Source organism: Marmota monax, unplaced genomic scaffold, assembly GCF_021218885.2.
Source record: "Marmota monax isolate L192 unplaced genomic scaffold, Marmota_monax_Labrador192_F-V1.1 WCK01_AAM20220418_F8-fsc00014, whole genome shotgun sequence".
Lineage (NCBI taxonomy): Eukaryota > Metazoa > Chordata > Mammalia > Rodentia > Sciuridae > Marmota > Marmota monax.
Window position 1 is genome coordinate 13,147,268 of NW_026695222.1, and position 18,858 is coordinate 13,166,125.

At 45.2% G+C, this 18,858-nt stretch overlaps 1 protein-coding gene and 1 non-coding gene across 6 annotated transcripts in view; one reads left to right on the plus strand and one right to left on the minus strand.

Annotated features, from left to right (window-relative positions):
• Positions 1 to 11,956, minus strand: part of Bcl2l1 (BCL2 like 1) — a 52,755-nt gene extending 40,799 nt beyond the window's left edge. The window contains exons 1-2 of one of the 5 annotated variants that reach the window (XM_046433170.2): positions 11,819 to 11,956; positions 9,731 to 10,406 (exon numbers count right to left, since the gene is read on the minus strand). In XM_046433170.2, the coding sequence (XP_046289126.1) occupies positions 9,731 to 10,294 (564 nt within the window). In that variant the 5' untranslated portion in view covers positions 10,295 to 10,406; positions 11,819 to 11,956. Of the gene's footprint in view, positions 1 to 9,730; positions 10,425 to 10,694; positions 11,089 to 11,818 lie in introns of those variants that run through there. The other 4 variants (XM_046433171.2, XM_046433169.2, XM_046433168.2 and 1 more) reach the window with 4 other exon arrangements.
• A 3,592-nt stretch (positions 11,957 to 15,548) lies between these two features.
• On the plus strand, positions 15,549 to 15,621 carry Trnag-acc (transfer RNA glycine (anticodon ACC)). The gene has a single exon. It is a non-coding gene; the product is annotated as a tRNA-Gly (tRNA).
• Positions 15,622 to 18,858: the final 3,237 nt, after the last annotated feature.

Here is an 18,858-nt window from a genome sequence, read left to right on the forward strand (position 1 = left end):
ATAAAGGAAGAAAAAAAGTGGGAGCTTGGATGCTACCCTCCTGGGCTTTGCCACTAATAACTATACTACTATGTTGTGATTCTTAACTTCTCTGTACTTCAGGGGTTTTTTTGGGCAGTGCTGGGGATTGAACCCAGGGGCTCACATGAGATACCACTTTTTTTTTTTTTATTTAAATTTTGAGACAGAGACTTCTAAACTGGCCTTGAACGTGTGATCTTCCTGCCTCAGCCTCCCCAGTGGCTGGGATTATGGCATGTACCACTGCCACCAGCAGTTTCTTTATGTTTGAGAAGGGGATAATAATAGTCCTTACTTCAGAGTGTCGCTGTGAGAATGGAATCAATTAATACATGTAAAGCACTTTGAACAATGCATGGCATAAAAGTTAAGCACTCAATAAAAGTTAGGTGCTATTAATAGCAATGTTAACAATAATATTCATCACCAAGAGGAATAAGAGGGAGGGACTGTTGAATCCTGGGACCTGGGCATCCCAGGGAATAATTCCAGAAGTGCCTGGGCAGCTGTTTGTAGCCAAATTTTCAGCCTCTCTGTGCAAAGGACATGAGGCTGGGGGCTCTTGGGCAAAAATCCCAGTCACACTGACCAGTGGCTAGCCTCTAGGGAGGCGAGTCAGGCTCCTTGAAAGGGACACCGTGTTCCTGGCCCTGCCTGACTCTGACTTGGGGAACAAAGGCACGTGTGTGTGGCCAGGGAGGAGGGAGGGGAATGTTTCCCTTTCAAGAGTGGAACAAAGGATCTGAAGCATAGTTGAGTACATTCCAATCCCCTCCCAGGCCAGCTTCCATTCCTCAGATGATTGTCCAACAAGGTTTCAACCTTCTAGCTTCCTCCAGAAAGGTGGCTGGGGGAGGGGTGGCAGGCTCCATCTTACTCCACCAAACTTCAGAGATCACTCCTAGCAATCTCTGTCCTATGCAGAGGTGGGGTGGGAACTCCTGGGGGAACTCAGTTAATGGATGACACAGGGCACTCCAAGTAACACGTTTAATGCCCTCTATGGGGAGTCCATGACTGACACTGCTTTTGAATGATGAAGCCATGGAGGGAACTCAGGAGTTCCAACTGACCCCCACTGCCTATGGTGGGGTAAGGGAACAGTCTAGCGAAACTGAACAGAAAGGCATTTTCCAGATCTTAAAGGGAGAATCATAGGCTAGAGGGGAGAAGCTAGGTGGAGGGGGAAGGAGGTGGGAGCAAAGAAAGTAAATGACAAGAGGAAAGGGAGGGCCGTGTCCAAAAAAAGTAGTTGGAGAAGCCTCTAGGGACATTATTCCAGTTTCCACACTCCTGAAGGCAGGAATTCGGCTGCTGGGCTGGGACAGGAAGCAGTCCATGGAAGTCATTGCAATGGCATTTCCTGAAGAGCAAGAGAAAACCTCTAGTTCCGAGGGGAGCTCTGGAGTCTGCCCAAAAAGCCCTGTAGCTTGGAGCTCACTGGAAGTTTGGCCTGAGAGTCTCATCAGGGATGAAACCAAGTAGCAGAAGGTCCCAAAGGCAGTTTCTTTCTATGGAAACACTATTTGCAAAAATCAATGTTAGAAGTGGTAGGGCAGACAAGTGACTGAAGCGGCCTGGGAAGATGATGGTGCTGCTGCTAGCAACAATTATTTTCTGAGAGCCTTTGGACATGAATTAACCCACTGACTCTTCAGGAGGAGGTACTACTGTGCTACTGTTATAGCCATTTATAAGTTAAAAGACTTGTCCAGGTCACAGAGCAACTGAATAGCGAAGTTACTTCATCCCTTACACCAGTTGGACTCCCTTTCACTTCATCCCTCTCACCTCCTGTGAAATGGGTGTAACATCCTTCCTGCTCATTTCTTGGGGTAGTTATAGGGCTTAAAAAGGCAAGGTGGATATGCAAGTGCTTTGTAAGCGGTAATGTGCAAGGCTGAGGCGGAGCTCACAATGGGGTTAATGAAGATGCTGCATCTATTGGCAGGAAACAACCATCCTAAAACATAACTCATGTGAAAAGTGCCTTAATGTTAAGTGAAATCTGCCACAAGGCCAGAGGCTAGTGAGAAACAGGATTCCTAGGCTATCCGCTTCAAGACCTCCATCTTGCAGAGGGGAAACTAGTGCCTAGAGGCTGAAGTGAAAAGTTGAGAGCAGAACTTGGATTTGAACTCCAAGACCAGAGAGTGCCTGGACCACCATGGCACATAAACACTATGCACCTCCTCCCATGTCAGGTGTGTTCTGAGGATGTGTTTGTGTGTCACAATGACTAAAAAAAGAATGGATGTTCAAGATCCAGCGTGAAGCATGGTGTTGTACTCCTGTAATCCCAGCAACTTGAGACTAAGGCAGGAAGATAAGTTTGAGGTCAGTCTCAGCAACTTATCCAGGCCCTGTGCTCTAAATAAAAAGGTTGGAGGGCTGGGGCTGGGGCTCAGTAGTACAGCGCTTGCCTAGCATGTGTGAGGCACTGGGTTCAATCCTTAGCACCACATATAAATAAATAAATAATAAAGATCTATTGACAACTAAAAAAGTAATTAAAAAAAAAAAAGGTTGGAGATGTAGCTCAGTGAAAGTGCACCTGGGTTCTGGGTTCAATTCCCAGTACTACCCCTCCCCCACAAAAAAATTTGGTTAACAGTCTCTGATAAGAGTTCTGTGATAAAAATAATAAAAATTATGACACTAGCATGGTACCAGGCTCTACACATCTCTGGCACATCTCTTTGGGTCCTCATTACCACCCGGTGAAGCAGGTATTATTACTGGCCCCAAAGTTCAGGGAGGTCAAAAGAGTTTGCCCAGCTAGCTAGACACGGATGATCTGGAACCTGGCCCCAGACAAACCACAGTTATCAGACAGAAATACCGCTAGAATGACGAAGGAACATTCATCAGGATGTCAAATTTGAGAGAAGTATTCCTGAAAAATAGTTAGCTTATGTAGCCCTGATTTTAGGATCTTCAAGTGGTTGAAAAACACAACTTCCAAGATGGCTGGGTGGACCCATCAATACACCACATGCAAGCCTAGTCTTGTTTTATGTGCCTCCTTATCACCTCTACCTCCTCTGTCAAAGCCACTAGGTGTTTTTTTTTTCTTGGCAGTTGCATGGGCCTCTTCACTAGGCTGCTTGTTGTCACCCTTGCAGAATTCAGAGCATTATCTCCCCTGCTCCAAACCTTTTGCCTTTCTCTCCTGCCAAAGCCAAAGCTTCATTGTGGCTTGTAATGTCCTGGGTGTCCTGACTCCCTGCTACCTCCCTCTCCTCCCCCACCCTCAACTCACCTCCTACCATAGAGCCTCTGGGTGTTTCTTCTCCAGTGACATTGTTCTCTTTGCCCATTCTTGAAAATGACAAGCACATTCCCTCCTGAAACCATTCCCTCTGTTGAAATACTCTTTCTCTAGGGACCCACGCCATCCACTTCATTTCCTTCAAGTCTAGGTTTAAATAACACCTGTAGATAATACCTTTGTTAGGACCCCACATACTACTCAAGTACAACAGTAGGGAAACAACAATATGCCAACTGAAAAGTATACTTCATACATATGCATATATTAGGGATTGAATTGAAACTAGGGGGGCTTTACCACTGAGCTACATCCTCATCCCCAGCTCTTTTTAAGTTTTATTTTGAAATAGAGTCTTGCTAAGTTGCTTATAGGACTTCATTAAGTTGCTGAGGCTAGTGTTAACTTGTGATTCTCCTGTCTTAGCCTCCTGAGTAGCTGGGATTACAGGCATGTGCCACCCACCCAGCTTTGGCATACTTTGAGTTGGTTATTTTGAGAAACTGCAGGCACAGGAGTAGTTCTGAAATATTGTCCTTTTGTCAAAGACATTGACATCTATCAAGAAAAATCTATGTTAATAAAAGTATCTATATCAGGAAGAGGGCCACTTCAGACAACAGTTTATTACCCGAGCCTTGAGTCCGCACAAGACAACCTTTACTCAGTAGACCTTCCCCCTCACCTTCTCATAATTTGGCTTGCCACTCTCCCCACCATTGCCACCCTGCCCACCTCAAATCCCAAGACCCTATTCCTTCCTCTCAGTAGATGGGCACACTATGCAAGCTTCGATCATCTAGCCCTTCTTTTGAGTCTCATATTTTGTGAGACTCCCATGCATATTGCAATTAATTAACATGTTTTTCCCTTCCTATTAATCTCTCTTACATCAATTTAATTCACAGCCCAGCCAAACCTAGATGGGTGGAGGAAAGCCATTTCTCATTCCCCTATACCTTCTTTGGTCATTTTTTTAGACATTACTGGGGATTAAACCCAGGGTCTTGGGCATGCTATTCAAGCATTCCACCATTGAGCCACAAACCCTAGCCCTGGTCACTTAAACTTGAAGCACCACCCTTCCTTGTCAGGCACACCCTATGCCCCAACCTGCCTTATTTGCTTCAGAGCACTTAACCATCACCTGATACATATATGTATAGTCATGCATCACTTAACAAGGATGGGAGCTTTGGTTGCTGTGTGAACACCAGGGTATACTTACACAAACTAAGATGAATTCAGTGTCACTACACCTTATAATTTTATGGGGCTACTATGGTATACACAATCTATCATTGACAGAAATATTGTTATGTAATTATGCATTTTTTTGTGTCTCTCCCCACTAAACTGTGAGCTCCATGAGGATAGAAATTTAGTTTTATTTACTGCTATACCCCAGTACTTAGGATAACCTGGTATACAACAAATAACAAATGAAGGATTAGGAAAAGGGCCCTTGCCATAACTGTTACTCTGATCCAACAAATCTGTATCTTTGGAAATTGAGTATCTCATTAGGTGCCTGCTATGCCCAAGACCTGTGCTCAGAACTAAGGAAACAAGTATGGACAAGATGTGGACTCCACCCTTAGGAAGCTCCTAACCCTGAGATAGGAGTTGTGAGAAATATCTTCTCTGTGCTAACTTAAAAACTCTACCATTATTAGCCTCTTTCCATTTATGCCAGTTTTGCAGGGGATCATACCAATAAAAAAAGGAGGAGTCCCTTTTTTTGTGTGTACCTGGGATTGAACCCAGGAGATCTTAACCACTGATCCATATCCCCAGACTGTTTTTAATTTTAAGACAGGGTCTTATTACTAAGTTGCGTAGGGCCTTGCTTTGAACTTGTGATCCTCCTGCTTCAGCAACCCAATTTGCTGGGATTACAGGTGTGCGAAGCTAGCAACATATTTTCCTGGGTCTTCTCTTGCCCAGGCTAAACAAAAAGATCCAGTGGAACTGTCTGATTCAGGTTGGCTAAGTGGGAATGGTACAGACTATGAGCTGCAGGGACAGCTGAGAAGGTGGTCCAGGACAGTGTGACTCTCAAAGAAAATGGAGGGAATTGGGAAGGACTCCATGAACTTAGGGTAGAGGTTGAGGTGGGGCACAGAATCCTTGGTAAATTAAGACAGTAGAAGATTCTGCTACTGTAGAAGAGCAGCACACTGGGAATTATCCCATATCTATTTAAGCAGTACTAAACCCAGACAAAACCACAATTGCTAAAAAAGACAGTCCCATGACAGAAGGCTGGGGATGCTGGAAAAACCAGGAAGGTTGGGCATAGAGGTGAACCTTGAGCACACTGGCCTCAGGACAGATATCTGCTAGGGAAGGGTCAGCTAACAACTGCTGCTTCATGCAGCACAAACAAATCTGTTGATGCCCCCTAAGAAAGCCAAGAAAACCCTCCAGGTTCTACTGGGGCCCCATGAAAAAATACCTGGGTAATTTTCAACCAGAAGCTGAAGGGCTCCTTTGGGCTACTGGGGAAATTATTCCTAGGAAGTCTGGAAAATCCTGTGATGGCATAGAGCAACCTACAGTGTACACCCAGAAGAAGTGGGTGTTCCAAGGGGGAGCCCCTAAGTTACTTGTACCTCATTTTGGTACCTGAATGAGATTACTAAAAATTTCCATGTTTGGGGTTTCTTAATAGGGTTTCCCCCAAGAAAACCACAGAATTGCCAACACTTGCAAAGGGAGCTGAGGTGCTTCAACGAAGCATAAATCCATGCCAAAGAAGAACAAATAGGCAAGAAGAGACAGAACTAGACCACACAGCCATGCAGTCTGGGAAAGGCCAAGTTATGTTTTCTGCCCACATACCTGTGCTTAATGCTCTTAGCCATGGTGCTTCCATCAGACTCAAGAGTTTCTCCAAGGACAGCTATCCAAAATACCCTGGACCACTTCCATCCTCACCCACCTTCCCAATGGAAAGCCCATACAACATTCTAGTGAATATTTCCGGAACTGGTTATTTTTCTTAAGGAATAACTCCAGGGACAAAGTTCAGTTCCCTGAGGGAGGAAGCCCATTCATTAAAAGAAGTGCTTCTACCCTTCAATTAAGGTAGGGGAAGGGCTTTTATTCTAGATCCTTTACTAGAGTCAAGCTATGGCAGCTGGCTATCATTATTGCATTTTACAGGTGGGAGAGACAGACAAGAGAGACCAACAGGTTTAGCATTTCTCCAAGTGACTCAGGCAGGTGGTAGGGTGGCTAGAGGCTGAAATTCCAATCCTTGGAGCATCACCCTGCAATTAAGCCACCTACCTCCCTGCACATGCACCACTGTCATCTATTGGCAGGGCCTGTGAAGGCTTTAAGGATGAAAAAACCAACAAGAAGCCCATTTTGATGGGGGAAAACACTGATATCCACTTGACACCTGCCATGTCTGAGTTTTACTGGTGCCGGAATCTGAGGCTACCCACACCTTTGTAGGAACCTGCTACTGGTGACAAAGGCACTGTCCTTCCCACAGCTACCTGAACAATACAAGGACCACAGCCCAGCATAAGCACTTTCATAAAAATGTTTTGACCCAACAGCATCTCTGGCTCTCTATGCCCATCTGTCCAGGTTACTTTATTACTCTCTGGACCTGAGATGGATGGAAAGTGTTTAGGCTTCAGAGTTAGGCCAATTTTGATATAAAGTCTCAGATAGTTGACTGGCTGAGAGACTACCTGAGGTCAGCCACTAAGCCACTAGGAGATTTGTGTGTAAACCGGAATGAACACACCTATCTTGGAAGTTTCCTGTGTGGAATATATAAAAGAGCATGTCATTTCCATGACAGAAGATAATCGTGTCTGGCTTATGGCCAGCACCTAGCACACTGCCTGCCTTATAGTAGATGCTCAAAAAATAGGTTGCGTAAGTAAAGGATTTAACACAATGCATAAGAGGTACTCAATAAAGGCCAATTTCCTTCCCCTTTTCCTGTAGGGATGCTAAATTTAGAGCATATCCCTGGGTGGAACGGCCCAGTAACTCCTACACTCAAGGCTCTCACAGCTGCAGCCTCCAGGAAGGTTCTGAGATGCCACTGCAGCAGCGGAGTCTGTGCGGCTCGGAGCAGGACAACACCTGAGAGGGAAGTGGGCAGGTCTCTTCTACCCAGGCTCAAAGGATCCTGAGTCAAATATTCTCTCCACCCCCTAGCCTCAGGGGAGGAAGGCATGCCCAGAAATGGTTCTGACATAACTGGCTCTTCTGCACACATCCCCTCTGTTCACCAAGAGGAAGTGACATGTGGTATGTTGTCCAACGGGCTCTGATAATTCTTGAGCAGAGATGGAAGATGGAATTTCAATCCAGTGGAAACCTAACGAACTTGCCCAGAGCTGCTGTGTCTAAGCCTCCTTTCACATGCAACACTGGGCAGCTGGCAATTCTCTTGTTAGGGTAGCCCTCTGCAGAGGCAGGCTGGCAGATCAGGCACCTCTACCAGACTGCCTTTTGTTGATAGCTGATAACCCACCTGGTATTAGGACCAGGGGCCAAAGACAATAGCCAGGCAAAGTGGGCAAAGGGCTCAAGTCCCTACCTGGAGATGCCTCAGAGGGTGTGTCTGAAATGCTGTAATCCTGTCCCTCCTGTAATCAGCTGAACAAATATTTGCCCCAAAAGAGAATCAAAGCAGGAGGGAAGAGAGGACGTCACTACACAAACTATTTAATCATTTATCCTCCCAGGGAGTTCATTTACAGATTGGCTTTCAAGTCTGGTCACCCTTAGCTTTAAAGAGACCACCGCCTCCCACCATTTTATCTCCCCCAACTCCACCCACAGTCATCTGACCTCCATTGACTTCACCCCCCTAGCCTTTTACAAGAGCTGGCAGTGGGGAAGAGTTGATAAAGTTGAAAAGAAATGGGAAATGAGAGAGGGTGTGGATTCCAGGGCAAACCCAGGAGTTCTCCTGCTCAGTGGTAAAGTGAAGTGCTGCCACGCCCTAGGCAGGGCCTAGGACAATCGCATTCTTGACATTCCTGAGTCCAGGGTGCAAGGCCCCTTCCACCTCAGCTCCTTCAATAGATGACTTATTTTCTACAGCCTGTCGATTTTCTGAATATTCTAAAGGAACAGAATACCTCTCATATCTCCCGGCCTAGGGGGCCTGGGGGCTTAAGCAAGGAAACAGGACAGAGTTCACTAGAGAAGAGTAAAAATCACCCATGGGATCACCAGAAAAGAAGCTCTCATCTGTGTCATGCTGACTTGGTGATGGGCAGGGGGATTCCAAAAGAAGCTTGCTGGTATCAGTTACTGTGTTCATGTTATCTCCAAGATTTACAATACTCTGCAAGACAAGAAGAGCTTGCCACATTTTCTGTGGAAGAAACTAAGGCTTAAGAAGGTAAACCAGGGGCTGGGTTTGTGGCTCAAAGGTAAAGCGCTTGCCTAGCATGCGTGAGGCAGTGGGTTAGAACCTCAGCACCACACAAAGTAAAATAAAGACATTGTGTCCACCTATAACTTAAAAAAAAAAAAAAGTGAACCAGCCTGTCCAAAGTCACACAGTTAACACAGTTAAGTGACAGGGCCAGGACTTATACCCCTGGTCCAGTCTGTTACCACATCTTAATGTTCTTCAGAGCCCCACAAACCAGGTTCTTGCTTTGCCAGCAAATAGTGCTTGATGAAGAGGCCTCTGGGTTCTGGCCGGAAAGTAAATGCAGAGCAGCTGGAGCTCCCCAACCGACCCTGAGCAGTGAGGTGCAAAGTCCCGGGGCTTATGTGTGACACAGCAAGAGCTTTACAAATAGGCCAACCATGCAGAAAGTTGCACACTTTAGGTAAAATGAACTCGGGGACACAGCACAAACACAACTGGCACAGTCTACCCTGCCCTAAAATCAGAAGATCCTCAGCCATCCAAGCCAGCGGGAACTCCTGCCTGGTCAAGTGGTCTGAGAAGAGGACTGTGCATGCAAACTCTGAAATAAAGGGAACCTGATTTGGGGAAGGGAAGCCAGGATAGGACTGACACCATTGCAGGATAAAGGATGACGGGGCTTGTGGGCCATCAGATCCTCTAGGCACTATGTTCACCACCCCTCTGCATGGTGAACCATTGGATCAAGGGGAAGGAAACACCAAATGAACTCCTCAGTCTCAAAGCTTTTGAGCCAAATGAACACATAGGCTATGTTAGTCTTTGCTAAGAAACTGGAACACAAGTATAAAAGAGTGGGGTCATATGGGTGACCAGAATGAAAAGGTGCGGTTCCTTCAGGAACTGGGTTATCCAGATTTCCAAACAGTTCACCTCTTGTGGTGAAATGAAGCCAGGCAGTTCTCCTAACAATCAACATCTCCCACAATCACCAACACAAGCAGAAAGAGATAGAGGAAAGGGTTGTTGGAGGTCTTCAAAGAAAAGGGACACACAAGGGGCGTGGTTCTTACCCAGCCGCCGTTCTCCTGGATCCAAGGCTCTAGGTGGTCATTCAGGTAAGTGGCCATCCAACTTGCGATCCGACTCACCAATACCTGCATCTCCTTGTCTACGCTTTCCACGCACAGTGCCCCGCCGAAGGAGAAAAAGGCCACAATGCGACCCCAGTTTACCCCATCCCGGAAGAGTTCGTTCACTACCTGTTCAAAGCTCTGATATGCTGTCCCCGGGGTGATGTGGAGCTGGGACGTCAGGTCACTGAATGCCCGCCGGTACCGCAGTTCAAACTCGTCGCCTGCCTCCCTCAATGCTTGCTTCACTGCTGCCATGGGGATCACCTCCCGGGCATCCAAACTGCTGCTGTGACCAGTGGCTCCATTTACCGCAGGGCTGTCCGCCAGATGCCAGGATGGGTTGCCATTGATGGCACTGGGGGTCTCCACCTCTGATTCAGTCCCTTCTGGGGCTTCAGTCCTGTTCTCTTCCACATCGCTAAACTGACTCCAGCTGTATCCTTTCTGGGAAAGCTTGTAGGAGAGAAAGTCAACCACCAGCTCCCGGTTGCTCTGAGACATTTTTATAATAGAGATGGGCTCAACCAGTCCATTGTCCAAAACACCTGCTCACTCACTGAGTCTGGTCTCAGCTTAGTGATTCTCTTCTAAGATCCAAAGCCAAGATAAGGTTCTGAAGAGAAAGAAAGAGCTTCAGGAAAAAAAAAATTAATATGCATGTCATTTATCCTACAACATCTCATTCCCCCTCCAGGTACCCGAACTGGTTTCTTTGTGGCTCTTGTGAAGGTCTGGGTCCAGGTTCCAAGAGACTTCAATGAAGTCAAATTGAAAGGACCAGCAGGCTCTGAATCATCCCATCGGTCTCTTTCACCCCGGCCACCCCCTTTTCTCCGAAATACCTTCCTCGGAAAGTCACCCCCATGGGCAGTCTGCACCCCCCTCCTCCCGCACCACCTACATTCAAATCCGTCTCAGGCGACAGCAGGCAGGTGCAGCCCCCGGAAGATCTTTTGTATCATAGGTCGGGAGAGGAGGTGGCGGCCGGGTTGCCGGTAACTCAGCCGGCCTCACGGCGGCTGGCAAAAAAACCAGCTCCAGCCAGAGGGATCATGCGACCTGGTAGGCTGGGAGCCCAAAAGGCGACACAGGAATTGCGAAGCTCAGGAACCTGCCCCCTCGCTGGCTTCCTCCTCGCATCGCCAGGATCGAGGACAGCCTCTCCGCTCGGCAACCGCGGCCTCCAGCCACCCAGGAGCCCAGCCCCCTCGCTCTTGCACGCCCCTTGGCTCTCCGCCTCCTACTGGGAGTCAGGAGAACTCTCCCGGAGGTGGCTGGTATGGGTTCGGTGGAGTTTTTTTTTTTTTTTTCCCCCTCCTATTTAAGTACCAGCCCTGGGTGAGGCTTCCGAAACCCTGAAGGGACGTCTCAATGGGTCTCAAGGTTTCGATGAACGACGCAGGGGGAGGAAATCTGCCTCGGATCTACGATCTGACTTTGGAAAGGCCACCCCCGCGCCTTTCCGGGAGGCTGAAGGCCAGAGACGCCCCCCACACGTCGCTGGTTTTCTTTGAATTCCCCAAAGGCCCTGGATGTGGCGGTGGGGGATTGCCAGGTCCTCCATTCCCCGCCAGGACACAATGGCCGCCGGCGCCCTGCACAAAGACGGGGTGAAGAGGAGGCGCTGGGCCTCTCCTCCGGTCAGGAAGAGGGGTCGAGGCCTGCTCTAGGCCCCCCACAGCTGAGACCACGTTTTCCTGGGGACAGGCCCAACGCGGCTTTCTGGAGCCCCAGGGAGGGCTCAGGGGCTGGGGGAAGCACCTCTCCCGAGCCCAGGGTGGGTGGGCTACCGCCTTGCGGCTTCTCGCGCTTGCTAGGCCGGGTACCCGCCGAGCCACCGCCCCGTTGCTAGGCAACCGCCCTCCCTCAGGGGCGCCCCCTAGACCTTTCTGGGAGGAGGGGTCTCGCCCCCGGCGGCCCGCCCCATCAGAACCAATCAGCGAGTCCAGTCGGCACGGAAGCGGGACGGCGAAAGTTCCCATTGGGCGCAGCGCCTGTCACGCACAGGGGAGGCGGCGCTCTCACCTGCGAGCCCAGCGGGCCGTGGGGGGCCACATCCCCCTTCATCGGCCGGGTGGTTTCCAAACGGGAGGGCTCTTCACAGCCGAGTTCCGAGCCGCGGACCCCGGTCGGCCTACCTGGCGGACTGCTCACGCCGTCTGTCTCGAACAAGCCGGCCTCAGTTTCCCCTGAAGAGACCGGGGGGAACTTGCAAGCTCAGTCACTTCCGGTGCCGAGGCGGCGCGCGCGAGCCCGAGACGCAAAGGGAGCGCGCGCCTTAAATGATTGGCGTCAAGACCTGGGATAGAGCACCCCCTTGCGGAAGGCCTAAGGAATCCGAGACGCAAAGAATCAATGTTTATATTCACATTTCCATTCATTCGTTCAAATTCATCCATCCATAGTTTGTATACAAAAGAAAAAAAAAAAAGGTCACGTTGTGCCTAAACACTTTTTTCTCTGAAGTCCAGCTCTGCTAATTGGGCAAGTTTCTTAGCTGCACTGTATCTTTATTTCCTCAACTATAAATGGGTAATAGAACCAGCCTCTTTTACTGATTGCAAAGATTAAGTAAATCCCGCAGAACAGTGTATGGTCCGTAATCTATGCTGCATCAATTCATTCAGCAAATGGTTATTGTTTGGGTTGCTGAAGATAGAGCTTTAGGATCAAGGCATGGTCTCGCTTTCACTAAAACTTGTCTAGAGGTAGAATAATCGCAAATAGTGACTAATGCTATGAAAAAAGTAAATTAGGGTATTGTAATGAAAATGGTGAAGAGAGAGGGTCTTCTCTTCTTTAGAGTGGATGGTCTAAGATGTAAGCCCCACTTTTCTTGCCGAGAGAGGCATTTTCAATAATTTTTATGTAGGGTGGCCAGGGCTGGCCTCTTTGCAAAGATGATTGAATCCAGGAATTTGTTTGTTTCCTTGTGATGCTAGGCAAGTATTCTACCACTGAGCTACATCCCCAGTCCTGAACCCAAGGTTGAAAATGCAACGGATGGTTAAGCGCCTAGGCAACATCAATTTAGGCAGAGGGAAGCACATGTGCAAATATTGTGAGTTAGGAAGATGTTGGCTTGTTCCAAAACCTGAAACAGAAGCAGTGTGGCTAGAATGAGGTCAAGTATAGTGGGGAAGAAGTTGGAAAATTGACCTTGGAAATGCACTGAAATTGATTCTAAAAATTGAAGCTTTGTTGTTATTGTTGTTTGTTTTGTTCAGTTCGTTCTCTCTCTCTCTCTCTCTCTCTCTCTAACAATACTGGGGATTGAACCTACCACTGAACTACACCCTGAGATCTTTTTATTTTTTAGAGATATGTTCTCACTAAGTTATCCAGGCTGGCTTGAACTTGTGATCCTCCTGTCTCAGCTTCAAGATGACTAGAATTATAGGCATGCACCACTGCACCTGGTTCAAATTACTTTTAAAGAGGATATAGCTGGCATCACCTCATGTGCTAAAGAAATCATATAAAAGAGTGTGGACTCATTTTAAATTTTAAATTTTGAAACAGAGTCTCCCTAAATTGCTGTCTAGCCTCAAAATTGTGAATCTCGTGCCTCAGCCTCCTGGATAGCTGGGATTACAGGTGTGCACCACCTTGCCCAGTGAAAATATTTTATGTTAATTTAGTTGATTAAAAATAGATATATCCTGGGGCTGGGATTGTAGCTGAGTGGTAGAATGTGTGCCTAGTATGTGCGAGGTACTGGGTTCGATGAAGCACTGGGTTCGATTCTCAGCACTGCATATAAATAAGTAAAGGTCCATCAACAACTAAAAGAAAAAGATATATTGTGATTCTGCCTATCCGCAGGAACAGGATAAAAAAAAAAGATATATCCTGTTCCTGCGGATAGGCAAAATCACACAGCCTTTGGGACTGGAGTCTCCTGTGTTTCTTTGCCAGCAAAGCAATAAGCTTTCTTTCTTTTTCCTTTTTCTAAATATATATCCTCAGGGTGTAGTTTAGTAACAGAGTATCAGCTTAGTATTCACAAGGCCCTGGGAAAGGAAGAGTACAGAAACCTAAATAAAAAAGAGCATGGAATGGAAATTAAGTCCTCTTCCACCTGCTTTTCAGTCCCCAGTTTCCATCACATAGGTATAGGTCATCACTCATATCCTATTTCTTGGTTTGCATTCCCAAGGTGTGTTCAAGAGAATATTCATGTGTATAAAAGTTGTATTCAAGCAGTGGCCTGGTATAAACACTTCTGTACTTTGCTTTTTACACTGGGCTCTACATTTTGAAGATGGCTTAACTTTTTTTTTTTTTTTTTCTTTTTTAGTACCAGGGAGTGAACGCAGGGGTTCTCAACACAGCCACATCCCTGACCCTTCTTTTATTTTTTGAGATGGGTTTTGCTAAGTTGATTAGGGTCTTGCTAAGTTGCTGAGGCTTGTTTCAAACATATGATCCTCCTGCCTCAGCCTCCTGCTGGGATTACAGGCATGCACTCCCCACCCCCTCAGAATTGTGTGTGTGTGTTTATGGTGTTGGTGATTGAACCCGAGGGATCTCAGGCATGTTAAGCTTTTTTTTTTTTTTTTTTTTGGTGGTGCTGGGGATTGAACCAAGGGCCTAGTGCATGCCAGGCAAGCACTTTACCAACTGAGCTATATCCCCAGCCCAACCATGCTCTTTTGCTACTGTGCTATACCCCCAGATCCTCATAAAAATTAGCTTTAGCACTGGAAGTGTAGCTCTGTGGCAGAGGGAATACCTAGCATGTGAAAGGCCCTGGGTTTGATTCACAGCACCACAAAAAATAATAACTTTATAAGGACACATTGTGATCTAATTGCCCATTCCTGTACTAGAGAACGTCAGTTTTCACCTGATTGGCAAGGATAAAAAAGGTTGATAACACAATGTGTAGTGTTATAGGTACTAGGATTGAACCCAGGTGTGCTTTACCACTGAGTTACATTTTCAGTACTTTTTATTTTTTTTTATTTTGAGACAGGATCTTGCTAAATTGCTGAGGCTGGCCTTGAACTTTCGATCCTCCTGCCTCAGCCTTCTGAGTAGCTAAAATTATAGTCATGGGCCATCATGGCCCAACATTAGTTGCTTTTGTTTTATTTTGATGAATATTGACAAAGTACTCCATGTAGCTTTTTTCTTGTTTTGATTGGTACTGGGGATTGAACTCAGGAGCACTCAGCCTCTGAACCACATCCCCAGCCCTATTTTGTATTTTCTTTAGAGACAGGGTCTCACTGAGTTGCTTAGTACCTTGCTGTTGCTGAGGCTGGTTTAGAACTTGCAATCCTCCTGCCTCAGCCTCCCAAGCTATTGGGATTGTAAGCCTGTGCCACCACACCCAGCTGTATCCATTTATTCTCTCATCATTAAATAAGAGTGCTTATTAACTCACATCTTGAGCTATACATTGTGTTATCAAACTTTTTTATCCTTGCTATCAGGTGAAAACTGAGAGGCACCTTTATTTTTCATTTCTTTTATTATTGCGAGTGAGCTTAAGCAATATATCATATGTTTTAGTTCTTCTGGAAGGGTGGATCTTGAATTCTTCATTTATATTTTTTATTGTTTGCTCCTTTTTCAGTTCGTCTTCCTATTCAACTTTTTTCTCATTACTTATTTTTTTACATATGAATAATAGATACTTTCCCAATTTATTATCATGGAAAAAGCTTTTATTTTCTATGTATCTTAATTTATCAGTTTTTCTAGGTTTTACGTCATACTTAAAAAAAACAAAAAACATTCTCGGGGCTGTGATTGTGGCTCAGTGGTAGAGCGCTCGCCTACCATGCGGGAGGCACTGGGTTCGATCCTCAGCACCACATAAATGTAAAATAAAGATATTGTCCACCTAAAACTAAAAAATAATATTAAAAAAATTCTCCAGTTCAATATTATAAAAAAACACTCTCGGTTTCTTCTAGTTTTTATGTGGTTTCATCTTTTACGTTTAAATCCACTGAACACTCTCTTAATATGAAATGTGAGGTAGAAATCAAAAACTTTTTTCCAACTGACTATCAAGTTATGATCATATTGTCATCGTCTTTTCCCTACTGACTTGAAATACCTTCATTGTCAGAAACTACATTCCTAAGTATATTGGGTCAATTTTGAACTTTCTATTTTATTCCATAGGTTGGGAGTATATAGCTCAGTGGTAGAGTCCTTGCCTAACATGCATGAGGCCCTGATTTGTTCCCAGCATGGTAAAAAAAAAAAAAAAAAGAGGCTATTTTGTTCCATGGTAGGGTTTAAACTGGCGTAGAATGTGATCTGATTTACATTTTTAAAACCTGTGGTGTGGCAATTATTTCAATGAGAAGTAGGATTATGTAAGTCTTAAGTGTGCTTTTGGAGCCCAGCAGAGGGCAGATAAATTCTGTCCAGAGATCATAGACTTGTGATTCTTCCATATATATATATATATACATACACACACGCACACACACATATACATATATATATATATATACACACACACACACACACACATATATATATATAATATATATATAAATGTTGTTTGTTTGTTTTGTTTTTGTGTGGTGCTGGGATTAGAACTCGGGGCCTTGTGTGTGGTGTGAGAGGCAAGCACTCTACCAGCTGAGCTACATCCCCAGCCCAATACTGCAAAAATTTATTTTGGGTCTTCATCTCTGTTTCCTAACATCCTTGGAATTTTCAAAGTGGTGTCTTTCCGTATACTAATGAGCTGACTGATGGTTGACAGCCCCTTGATAGCTTTAGGATGGGGTCTGTCCAGGACAGGCCAAGGCAGGAATAGAGGGTTGGGACTTGTAGCCCCATCCCCTAGCCTCCCTGGAGGAGTGGGCTGAAGGTGAAGTTGATCTTCAGTGGCCAATGATTTAATCAATCATATTTATACCATGAAGCCTCCATAATGCTAACCCCCTAAAAAAGACAGATATTGAAAAGCTTCAAAAATTTAAGACAACCATTGCATATTAACAGGGGAGGGTGCAGTATGAACCTAGGTAACAGGATGAAATTGCCATCTTGAAAGAGTAGAATGTTTTTATTACATTGAATTGTATATATGTACACGTTTTTGCCTCATTATTATTTATCTCATACATTTCATGTCTATGTATATATATTTATGCATATATAAGCATATATATATTTGTATTATAACTAATAAAATCAGTTTTTAGAAGACTAGAAAGAACTGAGCATGGTGGTGCAATGTCTGTAATTCCAGCTACTCAAGAGACTGAGGCAGAGAACCACAGTTTGAGGCTAGCCTGGGTAATGACTGGTAAAGACTGTGTTTCAAAATAAAAAAGCAAAATGGGTTGAAAGGGCTACGGATGTAGCTAAGTGGTAGATCACCGTTGGGATCAATCCCCAGCACCACATTAAAAAAAAAAGAAAAGAAAGAAAGAAAATAAAAATAAAAACAGAAGGAAATATGGTAAAACGCCAATAGTGGAAATGTTGTTACTAAAGGATTGGTAATTGCTTTTCTTTTCTTAATTGGTGCTGGGGATTGAACCCTGGGCCTCACAAATGCTAGGTAAGCACTCTATCACTGAACTACACCTCCAATCCTTTTTTATTTTTTTATTTTGAGAAAGAGTCTCACTAAGTTGCCACCACTGGTCTTGAACTTTCTATCCTTCCCCAGTAGCTAGCATTATAGGCATGTGCCACCATACCTTGCATACGTGACATTGTAATAGATGTTGGCCTCTGTAGTTTGCTTTCTTGAGTTCAAATTCTGATTTTGTCACACACAAACTGTATAATCTTGGAGAAGCTATCCACCTTCCTGAGCCTCAATTTCCCCAAACTATAAAACGGTTATGGTGACATTACCTACTTGCAGGGTTATTTTAATAAAACCAGTTAATAGTTTTAAAGTACTTCGAATAAGTGCCCAGTACATGGTGTAGCAGCTATTATTACTCACACACACATACACACACACACACACATATACACACGGGAAAAATGGAGTATTATCTTGCATATTTAAAAAGTGATTTTATAATGAATTTATATCAATCAACAATTCATTTTTTAACTAGAAAACAATCCATAAGGACTGGGCATGTAGCTCAGTGGTACACCACTTACCTATATCATGTGCAAGGTGCTGAGTTCAATCCCTAGCTTTACAAAACAATAAAAACAGTAAATGATGTAGCAGATTAGGAGGTGATAAATGAAGAACTATTTGCTGACCAGTCCCCAAAGTATGAATGGCAAGAAGAGAAGGAAGACAGAATAGTGAGGCAAAGGGAGGGCAGGGGACTTCCTAGGCTATGGGTACCCCAATTTCAGAACACATATATCATACAACCATGGCCACATAGCAGGCAGGCTCAGTCAGGGATGGGGGGTACATTGTTTTATACGAGGAAGGAAGGGGCAGCAGAGCTGTGCTTATAGGGCCTGTGAGGCAGAAGGTCCTCAGTGAATGGTTAACTGAATGAATAAATGAATGAATGAGGTAATGCCAAGAAACCAGGATGTGTGCAAGAACTCCCAGGTCCTTCCAAATCAACAAGTTGGCCTGGGCAAGAGCTTCCTCTCCTGTCATTCCTTCTGCATCCATTACATTCTAGGCTGAGGCTCAAGTTCCCAGTCTGCAGGAGCACACTAGGAGGTCTCAAATCCCTAAAGTAGAAATTTTAGTGCTGGAAGAAAGCAGACTCATCTGGTCCAGTCGGTTGCAATTTCAACCATGACTGAGGGAGGGGACAAGAGTAGAAATAAGGGGCTGGGGTTGTAGTTCAGTGGTTGAGTGCTTGCCTCACGTGTGTGAGGCACTGGGTTCAATCCTCAGTGCCACATAAAAAAATAAATAAAACAAAGATATCATGTCCATCTACAACTAAAAAAATGTTAAAAAAAGAGAAGTCCATTAAAATAGTTTGTTGTGTCGTGGAGTTGTTGTGAAAAACTCTAAATCCCCTAAGCTTTCATAAATAGGAGAATATTTCATAAGACTGCCATAGAATGGAATACTAAGCAGCAGTTAAAGAGTTCCAGGGATTTGGGCTGACAGGGAGGTATCTTTGAGACACCAGGGA